Genomic DNA, 17,039 nt, shown 5'->3' on the forward strand with positions numbered 1-17,039 from the left:
AGAAACGATTCGGAATGCAGGGAAAATGTCTAGTACAGAGGAGCGTAGGGATAAAAGTGTGTTGAAATGAACTGTTGGATTTGAACATTATTGAAGCGATATTGTTTTGGTGTGACACATGATGATGAATCACTCTTCTCCTTCTTTGACTCAGGAGGATAGCTCCACGTGTCACAGCTCTCTCAGGGAGTCGATGGCGCGAGGTCAAAGCTAAATATAGTTTCCACTTGCTTATAAACAGCAATGGGATTAGTGTCCCAAAGTAATGACACGCCAGTCTCCAATGACAGTCATCCTCTCTCCCTCAAATGTCACCCCATCTCATCTCTCGCACACACACACACACACACACACGCGCACACACACACACACACACACACACACACACACACACACACACACAGCACAGTCGCTGAGTAGTGCACATTCACCTTGGTGCCGTGCCAGTGTCTTGGCGTGCAGCGGGATACTATGTAATACACAAGCTTTTAGTTTGATTGCATCGGGCCCCTTCCTCCTTGTCCTTTATTTTTATTTTTTTTATTTCTGGAATAACTATAAACTGGGCTCCGTTCCTCCTCTCATGTCCCCTGTCATCGACATTGTTATTCGGTGAAAGAAAGGCAAAAGGTAAAGCAGTCTGAATCACCTTCAAGGTAGAGCGGACGCCATTGTGACCGAGGACAGTGGTTATAATAAAAGAAAAGCACAACTATGAAAGAACTGTACAGTCAAGAGCAAGACAATACACTTTCATATGTGCTGCTTCCCACTAGGGGGGCTGTGAGCTGTGGGATAGGAGCGGTGCTGGGTATGGGCCCGCTGTTTCACCACCGACACTCACAAAAACAAAAACCATGGGCCAGGAGACTCTGAATCGGTGAAAAAGAAAAAAGACAGCCTACAGCAACATGGAAAAACAGGTGACAAAGAAAGAACAGACAGCAAGTGAGACAAACTGTGAGTGAAATGATGAGTACAACAAAAAAAAAAAGGAATGCAACATCGACAGGGCTTCAAAACCAAAGGATGCAGGAGACATTTTGGATGGTGAAATGAACTAGCAAAAAGCCTCGTTTCCATGAGCGTTGCGGTTCGGTGCGATGGGGCGGAGCTACACACTGCAGTCCGTTGATTGGTCGACAGAATCGTAGGTTTCATGCAAAAGATAGACCTGCTGTGTGTAGTCACTTCAGTAAGAGTGATGTCGCCATGATAACGTAGCTGCCACGGCCAGCGTTGTTCAACGGCTCTGACCCATAGGTTGTATATGCTCTGACAGTGGCAATCAAGTAACTAAGGGTGCTGTCTGCAGTGGAAACCCTGGCAGGATCAAGGGTTACTGTGCCCATGTGGAACCGTGCCGTGCCAAACCAAACTGAACCGTGCTGCTCAGTGGAAACAAGGCATACATCGCTAACTAACTAGCTATTGCTGTACATTGAGCTGGATTGTTTCTCACATTTTTTCTTTGCTTTTTTTTTTACATTCTTATTACCTGACATCCTGGGCACTGAAAGGCACAACGTGGATCCCCAGGGGCCCTCCTCCGTTGGACACCTCCACCGGCTTGAGCATGGCTCTGCAGGACCATGATGGATGAGACATGGGGGACGAGAAGAAGCAGCAGGAGGCCAGGGGGAGACATGCATGAATAACAAATAATAGGAATGACAAAATCGGATATAAGAGAACGACACGGTCGAACATGACAAGAAGTTGATGGGACGTATGGGATGGGGGATGGGGGGGTTGGGGGCTGCCTTATTGGTGGGGGGAGCATTGTGTCTGTGTCAGTACAAAGTCATCCGTTACAAAGTCAGACCGGTTGGACCTTGTGGTCGATCGGGGACCCAAATGGAGACTCCAATTAAGTGATTAAGATCAGATTGTTGTGCTAAAAGAGAACAAATTAATTGAAGAATGTGCGAGGAGGTGGGAGGAGGAGGAGGAGGTGGGTGGAAGAGGAGGTTAATGTGTGCAGATAAAGACATGAAGACAAATGAACAGGAGCAAGCCTTAATGCAGATGTGTGCCATGGTGTGGATGGTCACGGTGTAACGCTTTGTGTTGTCACTGTCATGTGATGATGTGCTAGTGTTTAGTGGTGGAGCTGTACAGTAAAAGGTCAGTTCACTGAAATTGTAAGAAACATATTTTTTTCTCTATTACCTCTAGTACAACAAGCCATGCAGATCGTTTTTTTTCTTTTCAATGTCAAGATGCACCACTAGCAGGAATAATGTATTCCATGTTAACTATCTTAGTTTTGAATGTTAACTTCCTCAATTAGCAGAACAGGTGAGGCTTATGGGAATTGTATTACTTGTAGTCATAAACCAAAGTGTAGGAAAAAATTCCCCGGATGATGGGGCTATATGAAAAGCTGACGGATCACCAAAGTTATTACACTTTCATACTGAGCGAATCATTAAAGTGTGTACCAAATGGCATGGCAATCTATCGGATAGCTGTGGAGACATTTCACTCAAAAGCACAAACATGAAGGTGGTGCTAATGGACAGATAAGTGGATCAGAGAAGATGGATCCTCTAGACTGCATGCATTTATGTGCAAAGTTTAATGTCAAAAAAACAATTCTTGTTGAGCCTTCAATGAGCTTTTGTTGTTCTTGTAATTTGGGTGAGCCAACCTTTAAAGGCAATACTCTATCATACAAAGGGGAAAGGGGTTTGGTTGTGGGATCACTCACTCTAGGTTGAAGACATGTGAATGTTCCATGGCAGAATCGGCCCTGCCTATCGGCTCTATCCTTTCAATCCTCCTTTCATGTTTCCTTCGCTCCTCTTCCTCCTCGTCCTAAAGAAAGAAAGAGAGATACAGAAAAAAGAGACAGGATAAATCACTAGAAGGCTGTTCCAGACTGTCTGTCAGCATTTTTCTTCTATTTGGCTGTACTTGCATCTCCTCCTCTCCTGCCAGGATATTTTCACTGGTTTTTAATCCAATTACCTGTAGGAACAAGTACACTATATTTGGAATCAAAGGAGACTTTAGTACAAAGGGAGCCACTGGTGACGCTGTAGAACCATGCCTCCTTAAACAGAAAACATATAGTGACAAAGCAGCCCTGATCGATTGCTCCTGCTCAAGTCATCCCGGGGACTGTGGTAAAGTGGTGGACAGTAACAAAGTCAATTGTCCACACGCAACTTTCCAATGTTTCCATAAATGTACGTTTATGTGAACGAATGCCATTTTATAACATTAAAATTTGAGCAAAATATGTGTCATTTCCTTTCTCAGTTGGATCACCTTGTATTGTTTGAGACCATGAGTGTCATGATCCCGCTTGGGCCCCTTGGCCTTGTGTGTGTTTTCCCTTTCACCCTTGTCTTTGTGCTGAGCTAATTGTAGGGGTGGAGCCAGGTGTGCTGGAGTCAATTACCAACATTCACAGCTGTCATCAATCATCATCAACTGCTCTACATATACCCGGGCCTACCTTCCAGACACTGCCAGATTGTAGCTTCTGTTTCCACACAGTCAGTTCTCTCTCTTGCTCACCTGTTTGCAGCTCCGCTTTTTTGCACTTTTTCCTGGCTAACCCCTGTTTCCTCTGCCACAGTTCTCCCGGCCTGACTCCAGCCACCAGCTCCAGCCCTCGCTCACCAGCACTACTCCCCGGACTCCTCCTGCCTGCCTGCTCTAGCCTGCTCCCACTCTGCCCCCTGGACTTGCCCCGTTGCTCTCTCCCTGGACCCCCATGCCAGCCAGTTTCCCTCCCCGGATCACGGTCCTAACACCCTGCTGGTTTCTCCTCAAATAAATCTTCTTTTACTTATACTGTCTCCGCGCCTGTGTCCTCCAGACCCAACCGTTACAATGAGTCCTACGTTTATCCTTCGCCTGTATCTAGCAAAACATGTACAATGCTGTATGTTTAATGGCAAATAACTCATGGTACTTGAACTTAAGTCAAAGTTTGACGGGCCACTTTCACTTGTAGTTCAGTAATATTTGACCAGGAGTATGTATATACTTGGACAAAGTACTGGGGTGGACTAGCCTGGTCCTACCAGACCATCGTACTTAATTTAATTTGTACAGAAGGTCTGGAATCGCTCAATTGACAAACGTTAACTCACTTGAAGGCGGGTGTCTGTTGAAGTTTAAAACTATTGGATCTGCCCAGTGCCACTCTGGATATGCCAACCATTCGCATAAAGTTTAGTCGTGACGTACTGTATGTCATGTGCCGGGACCGGCCTTCTTCTGAATCGTTCTTGACTTTAACGTCATTGTTCTCAGCCACTCCCTCTGTTCGCTGATTGGACCGCCAAAAATCTGGCGGAGAAAACCCACTAATATACCGCAGGTCCAGAATGATAACTGAAGGGAAATTAAAATTGAGTGGAAGTATGTTGGCCGGCGGTGCCAGGCTAGGGGTGGACTATTTTTCCCACCACTGTTGGTGGGTTTTCTGCTTTGATGTGATCAGGACCAGAGTGAAGGAAAGTGTTTTAGACCTACTGCTGTCATTGGGTTTCTCTCACTCTCTTAATTTCATTTACTCCTCCTCCCTCCTTCAGGGCCATTAAGCAGAGAGGCTGCAGGCGGCTTTTTACAGGCCGGCCAGACGTCTGAGGACTTAACTAGGCTCTGGGACGAGACAGAGCAAGCTTCATGCTCTACTTAATGGGGGATAAAAATCTTTATCTGAGCTCTCTTTATGGAGATGATACAGATTGAGCAAGGCACTTACACGCAGCGATGACATGCTGCATTGGAGAATATAGGGAGGGAGACATATTTAATAACACAGAGGGTTCAATTTCAACATCATTGTCTGTTGGAGGTTAGTTACTGGAAGAGCAGGGCAAGTTAATCAACAAGTGACAAGCACAGTGAACATCAAAATGTCTGCATTGTAAAAGGCGAATGAGATTTAATTTTTTTTTCTGTGTGTTTGTCTGTAACTGTAGTTCATTGTGCCGCTGCCTGTCTTGGCCATGTCACCTTTGAAAAAGAGATTTTTAATCTCAATAGGTGTTTCTCCTGGTTAAATAAAGGTGAAATAAAATTAAAATTAAAAAAGTGTTGTTAGAAAGTGCTGATCCTGTGTGTGTGTTTTTCTTTGGGTGTGTATGTGTGTTGAGCCTGTCAGCACCCAGACAGTGTGTCATCTCCTTGGGAGGGTATTGCCTGAAACGCTTTGTTAGCCACCGCTATCCCCCCCTCCCCCCTCCCCCCGCCGTCGCCCTCGCCACCGCCATCTCACCTTCCTTATCCTCTCTCTTTCACTGAAAATGTCAAGCACATTCAAATAGGTCTGGGGCCTTTTTCTGGTTTCTGTATGGAAATGGATTCAATCCCTTTTACAGAGGCCAGGGAAATCTTTGGTGGCCACGGAAAATAGACTTTCTCTCCTATTCATGTATACCAGTCAAGACGGGGGGGGTTGTAAGGTGGGGAAAGGCGGCATGAAAATTTCATCATACCGTTCTATATACCATGAGAGACCTGGACGTCACCCTGCCTGTCTGTTTCCCTTCTCTAAAGCGTCCAGTATGAAAATGAGTCAGTCAAGCAGTCACTCCCTGCCTTTAATTAGGTGTCAGCTGCAGGTCCCAGATGCCTACGAGGGCCCTGTTATTCACAAGGCCTTTTTATGAAAACCCACCCAGGAGGATTGGCTGATATTTTTTTCTATACAGATATATGCTGTGCACAATGTACCTGGCCACCTGTGGGGAATCCATACATTAACCCCCGGGACGTTTCTAGAGTGGAAAGGGCAGGTCACATTGGAAAAGAAGGATACAGGATCATGTGAGCATATGCTATAGTATAAGGAAAAAAAAACTGAAGCCAAGTTAGGAATATGTGCACTTTATAATAGACCATAATAGGCTGATTCACTGTGTATCATCGCAGAAAGTGACATTTTATTAACGCCAGTAACAATAGCTCTCAGCATCAATCTCCTGTCTGTTTTTGTGGTGTACGTGGCAAGTGGTTGTGACATCACTGCTATCTATCTTTCCCTCTCTTTCCCTCAAAGCACAGTTCTGCCAAATGTGACTGCTAAAATGGCACAATTCAATATCAGATGTCAGCACCCGATCAAGATGATATTTCTGTTCAGACATTTTCAAGGCAGATGAGAACCCAAGAAGAACTGTGAACATGTGAACTGTAGCAAAGACGAACATGCTGATAAAAAGGGAAGATATTTCATGAGAGAGAGAGAGAGAGAGAGAGAGAGAGAGAGAGAGAGAAAGTAAGCCCACCATTAAACTCTGGACTTGTTAAGAGTGGAACAATCTACCTAAGGCTTTAGATTTCCACTTGTTTCAAGAACTTTCCTACGTGTTTTCGTCTTGACACGAGTGCAGCTTTTTGCCTAACACCATCCTGATTCACACATTGACTTTCCTTTCCAAAAACATCTTTGAAACAGTTGAACTACGTCAGATATCAAAGTGGGATCATGTTATTGTACACGGCTATAGTTTGTAATGTTTTATTAAAACTGCATTAATGTTTAGCACCTTCAAAACTGATAAATACAGCAATACTGCCAAGCTTGAACTTATACAAACAGCCGTTTAACACGACTGCTTTCGTAAGTGTTTTGATATACTGTAGGAGTGCATTTACTCCATCGGGGAGTGGTTTTATTCTCAGATATGAATGCACGACACGCTTGAACTGCCATGTCAATTTAAGCCATAAACAGAAACACATGATTGACACTTGACATTGGATTCATGAGGCAGTGCTTAAGTGGCCACCGTGGTTCATTACAGTCAAATTTGGAGGTATCCTACCAGCAAGGCCACAACCTCTTCATTATATGAGCCTCTCAACACAGTCTGTCTCTTAACCACACAAACACATAACACTTCTAAAGCTGAATATGATGAATAATTTCATGTTAAGACTGATATTCCATACAGTGAAGTCTTTAAAGACCTACTTCATCGGTGGGAATATGAAGGTGTATTGAACTCTGAGATCCTGTGTAGTAGGGGACAACGGGGTAAGTAGGCACACTTTTTACTCTAGTGAGAATTGCTTACCACCTAAACATCTTTCAATAGTCATTCCTATATTAAATTGAAGCTTAAGGTGTTGGCTTGAAATGTGTACCCCTCACTTTTTCTATTGTATTGTAATAAAGAAGTAATTAATCATCAAAGACACCCTTACACATTGTGACAACCAACCCCATCAAGGGGTCGGTTGTCAAACACTATGGGGTTGTTTGTCACAATGTAATCTTAATGGGAATAATCTTAAAAAGAAGGCAATAAAGTAGAACTAAATTTGAAAGTTTAATTGCATTGTCAAGTTGACAAATAGGCCTACATAACTTAATGTAGCCTTGGCAGCTGGTCTAGTTTGGGATGCACTGGGTTGTTTTGATTTTGTTGCCCTTTATTCTTTTGCATGCTAGCTGCCTTTTCCTGCTCTATTCTTTCGTTCTCTGGGGTGTCAGTGAGGATACAGCTTGACAATTTATTTCGTTATTGAGTTCATTTTCTGGCTGCAGCCTTGAGATAACATGTGACAACCAACCCCCCAAAAAATTTGACGACCAACCCCAACTTGAATTTCTTGCTAGCATCAAGGCCAACAACCATATGACAACTAATTAGCTTGCTAATCACAATCTAAACTATAGTTTACCTTTCACACTTTGTATAGGTAACAAGTGTTTTGTTATAAACCCATTGTGTAAAAGCCTAGAAGAAAAATACTGAGGAGCTAAATATTTTCAATTTGACATGAAAAACACAAACAGTCGTCTCACCTCAAATGCAGCAGTCTAACTCCAAGGAAGACTATGTAGGTGACCTCTGATCCCAATTCTGGATATTTACATATCAAAATTTCACAGACAGTGCCTTCTGGTTCCGAGATATAACGATTGTGACAACCAACCCGTGTGACAAATTACCCCGTTCTCCCCTATAAATGTGCAATTTTTTTTAAATCGGTTCATCCTAGCCTGAGAAAAGGCAGAACGAGTATTCTTTGGTCTCCATATTTAACCCTGTGTTTCCCGTATGTGATGTCACACGTGGGAAATTATAAGGCTAGGATTAACAGGACAGCTGGGACAAACGGAAGACTGAGGGAAGACAGAGGGAAAAAAAGACCTCATTCATTATATTATAATAGCGATTTTATAATGATAGAACGCTGGTTCTGTATGGTTGAAGTACCGGTATTCCTTTAAGGATAGCTGCTTAAGCCCTTTAGTGGCTACGTGTTGAGTCAGTATTGCATGGGGGTTAGTGTCTGCTTGTAACCAGGGGCAAAAGAGGAAAGCCATCTCCCTTCTCTATTCACTGCCAGCACACTTATTGTCTGTCCCCGCATCAGTGGCAGAGTTGAACACTGAGTGTCGGCAGAGAAGAGACACAGGCTAAATGTGCACACATCTCTCTCTGCCCCTCCACACTCCATCTCTTCTCTCTGTCTGTCTTTGTTTTTCCATCATTCTGAATCTCTCCTTCTCCGCAAACTCTAAAAAACAGCAATGTCCTCCTCCCATGAGTGCTTTTAGCAGCCCATTGGTCCCTTGGTAACCGGTAAAGTGGGGAAGTAACAAGGCATTTCAACTCTCTCTCTCTCTCTCTCTCTCTCTCTCTCTCTCTCTCTCTCTCTCGATGCTTGAAGACCGGAAAACCCATCCCCTGCTCTTTAACAAAGAAGAGAAGCAAAGCGGGAGTGAGGGGCTTGGCCGTGGGACAGCTGGCTGCAGCATTAGATTATTGAGATGCATATTAAGGAAGAGTAAAAGGGAGAAAGACAGGGAGATGCAGAGCTGCAAAGTGCAGAGTCTTGTTACCTTCAAATAGACGGACAGGTTAGAGCCCAGAGAAGACTGTAAGAGGAGAGAGAAGAAGAGTGGGGAGGAGTGGAGGTAGCATATGTCTGCTCGAGACGGAAGACATGTATGCACACACACACACACACACACACTGAAGCCTAATGCTGGAGGGGTTGAGGCAAAGGGTGTATGTTGAGGAGCTCTCAACCCCCATCACCCACTGTCCTAAAGGACACCTACTGTAAGCGAGTGTGCATGTGGGTGTGCATGTGCGTGTGTGTCTGTCAAGCCATTAGCCATGGGCAAGTACAAGATGTAGCCGTGAGGGTAAGGGTAGGGGTGGGGAGGTCCACCCTGAGCCCATATTTAGTGTCAAGGGCTTAACAAGGACAGGTTGAAAGGTCACATAGAATGGTGTGTATTTGGCCTTTAGGGCTGAGGTCCACATCTGCGTGACGACTGTATGTGTGGAACAGGCCTTCATGTCAGACCACGTCACACATTCCCTTACAATGGGCTGTCTGTCTACAGCAGACCAAAGAACGGGATATAGAAATATTTCAAAATGAACAATGAGTTGCGTTTGCTGTGTGCAGAACAAATCAAGGAAACAAGCAATTTATCCAAAGTGTTTAGAGAGATGGCTATTGACATATTTACAAAGCCTGCCTTCGCTCCAGATCTGGTCAGATAAAAATATTAAATGTTAATCACAAGGTGACACACACCCCTTGTAGAAACATGAAACCAGCCAAAGGTAACAATGGCAACATGTGAAAATAATCTCTTTTTCTGTAAACAGAAGTGTAAGGAAGGAAAATAATGTAGCAGAGGTAGAGGCTTTTTCCTCTCTCACAAAAGGTTAAGGAGCCATAATTGTACCCTCATTACCTCCAGATAATGCAGTGGGAGTAAAAACTGTACAACAGACCAGACCAAAGAGGAACTTCACAGTACCGCTGCCTTGCACAATGGCGTTGACACGCGAAGACAAGCTGCCGGTAATAACTCCTAATAGTCCTATTAAGGTTCCATTGACCTCACAAAGGCAATTACCAATAATTTTCTTAACCAACGCCAGAAACTCGCTGTTTTCAATCATCAGTTCAAATAGGCTTATTGGCATCAGACAAAAAGATTTTTCACTGGAAATGTAAGCAACAGACGATTGGCCAATTGGTGAACTTCATAATAGAGCAGCAGCCTTAAGCAGCTGCTGGTGGACAGCATATGCAATGTGTAGGGTGAGTTCCTGGGCAGAGCTGTGACAGCACGCCCCACACATGGATTATTCTTCATGTTACAGAAGGTCTTTTATCCCTCACATCCATCTCCTCACAGGGGCATTAGGGCGCCAAATGACGCACCAAAATGGCCACTGTGAATGGATTGGACTTGACAACCTCACCCAGCGACCCAGACCTACCCTCAAGTAGCCAGCCATACTTAACCCTTTGTTACCCCCCACCAGCCCCATGGAAATCTGACGCCAATACAACAACCAATATGTCCTAACTGACTAAGGTTATGAGACACTTATTTACATTGATGTTGGGGATGAGGGAAGATTATAAAGGGATGAGCGAAGAGTTAAACTGGTTAGTGGATGATAAGAGGGTCATAATGACCCCCTTCATCCTAGCCACAATTTCCCTAAATGGCACGTAATGGGTGTCAGCGGAGAGGCAACAAAACAGTTTCAGCATTATTTGTTATCTTCCTCCAAATGATTGGATCATGATGATGTAAGCTAATAGTAATTTAAATATGGAGCAATGAGGATTGATTGCCTTGATATAAATGGAGTTAGACAAAGATTATACGGCATAGTACCTACTATATTGGGCCCTCTTCTCAGGGAAATGCTTCATTTGCTCGGGGAAACTACAGTATTAGCTCCCTATTGGACTGGAAGGTGCAGATCTGGAAGAAAATCAAAGCAGTGTGACCCTGGCGTCTGCTATCTCTTGCTTTGTATGAGGGAGAGAGAAAGAGAGAACAAGAGGGAGTGAGGTTCCAATACTACAGTCCTAAGTGTGTGTGCCAAGGGGAGCGGCAGTGCCTGTCCGATGATGAGGACATGTGTTGGCTTTCATAATTCACACCATGCACCCGTTGGCTCCGGCCTGGTTCAAAGGATAGCACTCACATTCCAGATTAGATGTACTAAGTCCTTTTGATAATGAGGAGAAGGGAGTCCAATATGGGGTGTTGAGCTAGGTTTGGGCAGTGTGAAGTGGGGTTGGGTATCAAGATCGGGTCTGAATTGAATTGTTGAATATCACAGCAATGACTCGGTGACAAATAATGTCATCATCTTGACAAAGTAATTAATTTAGATCATTCATTTCAGTATACAGTATATTTATGAATTTAGCATTTTTGGTAGCATTTTTTTAGCCATACATCCTCAAACTCAGCTAATGCTAGCACGGTGTTGTGTAAAACAGTTTGTGAAAATGTTAACTCTGCGGATATAGCTAGACTGTTTTCACCGTCCTGACCTAAAGCAGACTATTTATGTTCCAAGATTAAAAACCTAAATCAATATGAATCCCTGAATCATTTAAATTCCACAAGAAGCAACCCCGTTAAGTACACAAGGAGTTATCTTTCTATCTAATAATATATTTATATATCCTCAATTACATATTTGCCTGTCAATGGCATGCATGGTATGTTGGTGTATGGTTTATGTATCCCAGCACCTCCTTATAATCAACACACAGTTAGATGGCCAGCCTTTAAGTCAGTCTCACGTTGCTTTGTTTTGTAAAGACATGGCTTCTGGCTCATAAAAGTTCAGGCTCTGGCGTGGATTTTTCTTGTAGCAAATTACAGGGGACAGACAGGTTCCTAATGCTGTTAAGCAAATTAGATCAGAGATGTGAGGCTGCATTTGTCTGGACTGATAGCGGCAGGATGGGGGGGGGGAGAAGGACGCTGATGTTTGTGGGCCGATATTTGAAAAAGCCAAAGGTCTGTCGCTCTCTCTTTATTCCACTCATTTCTCCTCTTTGTCTCTCCACTACAATCCTTGTCTCCCCCTTTGTCTCCCCCTCCCCATAAGTGAAGAGAACCTGCTGTGTGTGGAATACATCATGTGCCAGAGCCTGTTTCATATCAGGCCTGGACTGATCTATCAATGACACAGCTGCCTTTGCCTTTGCCCACTGTATCGTTAAATTGCACTTTAATTAAATTAGGCCTGCTAATTATGATGGCTTAAATCAATCACCAGGTCAATAACAAAGGCCCAAAGCGGATAGAGAGGACCCGAGACTTTCTCCAAACCTCATCAATAACAGCCGCAAACCGGGAGCAGACCACTCCTGTACACCAGAGAGCCGGAGGTTCAAACGGGTAGGAATTACTGTGAATTGAGTTATCGTCACCGGCCAGAGCAGTTTCTTACCATTATACAAGCTCCGTGAATAATGTTGTATGAATACAGTAGAAGTGTTTGAAAGACTTTGAGAGTGCATTTAGCGTTTTGCATCAGAATAGCACTTCAAAAAGAGGGGTGTTTAAAGCAGATTTAGCGTCTCAGGTGCATCAAAAGGCATATTAGGACTTCCCAGACACCTGGCTTTATGTGAAGGGGAGGTGATTTTGACACAGATAATCCTGGGAGTTGAGTGCGAAGCCCCACGCTGATAGGACGGTCCCGACTGAATCCCAGATCTTTAGCCATGCATTAAAAAGAGCTCTGCGCCCGCTTTCCGCCGATTAATCATCATTTTGGAGCTTATTGAGTGGGAGGACAAGTCTGCTTTTCCAACCGCTCAGAACGTTTAATCCATCTTTCAAACTGTGAAGGTCAGCGAGCAAATGTTACCCCCGCTTGAAATAATAGAGGGTGTTTGAATTTCAATGAGAGCCCCATTTGGTTCAGATGGTAATTTGATACATTTAAATTTTTGTATTACTATTTTTTTAGGGGAGCTGCTCCTGCAATTATGCCAGTCAAAATCACACTGACTTCTTGGGTGGCACCGTGGTTGCCAATAAACTACACCACTTTACAGGACCAAATTGTCCTCCAGACTATTTAACAAATGGAGATGCAAAATGTTGTAACGGCGGGTAAATAATGTCGGCGTCGTGAAATAAAACGTGGAGACACAAGCTATTCACACAAGCTATTCAGCTGTCTTCTATACGTATATGTTCAAACATGCCATGACCTCACATTCTAAATGAACCTAACATGACGAGGGAAGAAAATGAAAGAAAAGGGAATGAGGGTGAATGATGTTGAGCTATGAATAATGAAGTGGAAAGAAAAGCTTCGGTACACATTGCCGGGAGTTATTACAAAAGGGTGGACCGTCTATTCCACAGATCAGCTGTGTTGTTAGCTGCCTTGTTTGAGCAAGTGGGGTGTTTGGTGTTGAGTAGGGTGGCTCATCTGTAGCGTCATGGGAGCAGTCTGGGGCTAGGTGGTGGTGGTGGTGGTGGTGGTGGTAGTGGGGGGTGCTTTCCATTTCATCTTAATTGGAAGCTGAAATGATTGGATAAGCGGGAGGCAGAAAGCCATTTAGCCCAGTCCTTTCCTCTCAGCAATGGCCAAATGAAGAGGGGCCATGTGGAGATGGAGGGGGGGGGGGGGGGGTGATGGTGGAGGCCAGTAATGAAGAAAGGTCCCAAAAGATTTCGACAGAGAAACTGCAATCTATGGAAGCCAGGAAGGTTGGTCGGTCGGGGTGTGGGTGGGTGCTTAAGTGGACATTGGGATGATAACGAATAAAGAGTTTAGAGGAGGAATAGAGAGATATATGAAGCTGGCTGAGTTAAAGGTGCACTATGCAGTTTCAGGGGAGGTGGATTCATTTACATTTACATGGCTTGTTTACAGTTAAAAACACATACACTACATGTAATTCCTAGTATCGAATAATCCTGTCATAAATCAAATTTAAATAAAAGCTGTGGGCCCTGCTGCTTTAAACAACAACAGCTAAACAGTAACTTGTAGGTAGCTTTTGTACTTCAAACACTGTACACAGGAATCCAATGTTCTGTTGAGGAAAGTTTGTTCATTCAGTTATAAGAATATACATTAGAAAAAGTTCACTTCTCTGACACACCAAAAGTAACATAGTGCACCTTTAAAACAAACACAATGGGACATCCTTGTATTTATTCTAATTTTAAAAAAAAAATTGTATTTGTTTGCATGTCCCGCAAATCCGAGCACAATGAGATCAGACCAAATATTGATCCAGCTGAAGATCATCTACGTGCTGAATACAACAAGCGATTGCAATCTCTGATAAGATAAGAGCATTGGGAAAATCCTCAGTGTCACAACAAAGAAGTCTGATAAGCAGCATGGCAAGTCAATTTGATAGGATGTGTACACCAGCAACACACACACACACAGGTTACCCATGGGCATACTTACAGGTATCTCGTCCATTTTTTTTTATCATCAACACCATCAGCAGGCGTCCCCCCCCCTCCCCCCCTCCAACCTCAAAACTACAGGCAAACCAACTCATATTTCTCTGCTCCACCGGTTCTAAAATGGAAAAGACTGTCAGCGTGGTTCTGGCTGAAATCATGAATGTATTTGGGGATATCAGAGGATGTTGTGATGGAGCTCAGTGGGGGTGCTGCTATTCGACACAACGGCTGACATGGCCAATACAAGAAGGCCATAAAGAGAATTCCAATGGACGGCTCTGCAGGGAAGAAGTGCGGATCATTACAGAGGGGGCTCCTTGCTGAAATGACATCATTACCTCTATCTTGGCTATTCCAAATGTAATGCAGGCATCAAGCATCGGGACATACAAAGGACTTAACAGGCCTTTTACGTTGTACTAAAATAAGAGTTTTGTTTAACGTTTGTCATGCTTTTCTTAAAATATTTTCAGACATTCTAGACAGCCACCATAGTATGTGTTCTTTGAATTGAAATTGGCATATTAATGTCATGCTACTGCATCTAACATAACATACTGTATACAGTGGAAATCTAGGATGAAGCTGCCAATCAGAACACATGTCAAACTATTATTTTGTACCTTGGCCTAACAGCAAGGTACATTGTATCTTGTATCTTCCCGCTGTACTAATGGAAACCAACGCCTGCGTGAAAACTATACCCTGCATCTGTTCTTTATTATATAGTGAGAATCATTCATTGCAATCTAGAGGTAACACTTTTCCCTATTGACATACTGTACACATTACAAGCTAACTAAAGGCAAACTGAGCAAATGTGTTATTTCAGAAGAGTGTGTCAAACTGGGTGCCCTTCGTATGACTCAGTACCCATGAAGTAGCCCTCAGGTTCAAAAAGGTTGGTGACCCCTGAGCTAGATAATGTTCAAGGGTTATTTTGACACAATTAACTTTGAAAGAAGTAGGGCGTTAAATCTGAACAAATCCAAATAATAACCATCACAAAAGCTGCTGGCTGGGCTGCTTCTGTATGTGAGGAGCAGAAATGGACCCAAATTGGCCCAGTATCATCATCTCTCTTTAAGCGTCTCACTCTTTTTATTTTTAGTGGCTTTTCATTCTTCCATCTCCTTGGCTCTGTAAAGAAACCACCTCATTCCTCTCCATTTGCATCCAATCGTGACCACTTTTGTTCTTGGGCTGATTCAAAATGAAAGCAGCCTCTATGGGGCCGAGATGGCGAAGCAGCATATCCCGTCTTGTGTTTGCTCTGTGGCATCGAGATGTGGATGTTTACTGTCGGCCGGGGCCTTATTACATTCCTTCAGCAACTTAAAAGCATTGGCCCCCTAATGGGACCCTATAAAACAGTAGGGAAAAGCCTATTGTGACAATGGACCTCATTGTGTCGGAGTGGACTCATTTGGCACTGTGAGACGGAGAGTGGAAATGTGCGGCGGATAATAAAAAATAAAGAAAGGCAGTGAGGGGAAAGAGAGGGTGAGAAAAGTACTGAAGAAAGAGATCCAATAAATACGAGTGATTGACTTTGCACTATGGGGATTTGCAGTATTGTCAATCACCAAAGTCCATCCAGTGCCCCAGTGCCAGGGATATTAAAGAGCTCTTCTTTTCAGCCATAGCTGCACAACACTGCCCGGCCAAAAACAAAAGTCACCACCTGGATTTTTACTAAGCAACTAGGGAAGAGCCCTCCATCCGTCAAAAACTACAGTGATATGTTTCAGTTAGCAACACGTTATTTAACCCTAACTGATGCAGTGAATAGCTTCTTATTTTTTAAACAACCATGTCAGAAGACATATGCTGTGGTTTTGGAAAATATGTAACTCTGTTTCAGAGGGGTGAAATTATTGGCCTGCATCAAACAAAGAAAACTACTCTGGAGAAGTTGAAACTACTAAGATCGTGTTAAGAACTGTCCAACGCGTTATTAAAACCTGGATAGATAGTGAACAGTCATCTTTGAGGAAGAAATGTGGTCGGAAAAAAATCTTCAATTATGATCATGATGGGAGATCACTTAAAATAAATACAATTATTTGGTGAAATATATATATTTTTTTTTAAATGGACAGTAGAACTCCCGGCTATGTTTAATAGTGATGGTATGAGTATTTCCACACGCACAATGCAAAGAGAACATAAGGGATATGGACTATGCAGATGTGTAGCCTTAAGAAAACCACTTATCATTGGGGCTTATCAGGATACAATGCTTCAATGTGCCAGGGAGCATACAGATTGGACTCTGGAGCAATGGAAAAGGGTTGTGTGGTCTGATGAGTCCAGATTGACCCTGTTCCAGAGTGATGGATGCATCAGTGTAATAATAGAGGGGGATGAAGTGATGATCCCATCATGCATAGTGCCTAATGTACAAGCCTGTGTGTCAGTGTACAGTAAGATCTGGAGTTGCTTCAGTTTGTCAGGTCTTGGTTCTAGACAACCTTTGCCAAATAAAGCTTGTCAAAATGTGTTACGGCGAATATGTGGCATAATCAAAGCTAAAGATGGTTTAACAAGATATTTGAGTGTGTGACTAGGTCGGGCAGTGTACTTTCTTTTAACCACAATACCCTGTACGTCTCTTGTTTTTGAGTCAGATTTAGGGGCTTTAGGGAAGACCCCAAACATAGGGGGTTTGTGTGTAATGTCCAAAACAGCAAAACTGCGCTTGCATATTGGCCCTGCTCCTCCCACAAAGTGTAGACACTGCCCCCTCTGAGAACAAATTCACCTTAACGTGTAGGAAGAAAAGCAACACAATGATGTCACCTGAAGAAACAGTGTTAATAGT

General features: G+C 43.4%; 1 protein-coding gene across 2 annotated transcripts in view; it reads right to left on the reverse strand.

Moving 5' to 3' along the window:
* The window catches only part of LOC307267538 (partitioning defective 3 homolog), a 381,172-nt gene that overhangs the window by 205,793 nt on the left and 158,340 nt on the right, over window positions 1–17,039 (reverse strand). For both annotated transcript variants that reach the window (XM_080049880.1, XM_080049879.1), the window contains exons 6-7: window positions 2,714–2,820; window positions 1,499–1,582 (exon numbers count right to left, since the gene is read on the reverse strand). In XM_080049880.1, coding sequence (XP_079906006.1) covers window positions 1,499–1,582; window positions 2,714–2,820 — 191 coding nt within the window. The remainder of the gene's footprint in view (window positions 1–1,498; window positions 1,583–2,713; window positions 2,821–17,039) is intronic.

This window comes from Ammodytes marinus (assembly GCF_949987685.1).
Source record: "Ammodytes marinus genome assembly, chromosome: 21".
Lineage (NCBI taxonomy): Eukaryota > Metazoa > Chordata > Actinopteri > Uranoscopiformes > Ammodytidae > Ammodytes > Ammodytes marinus.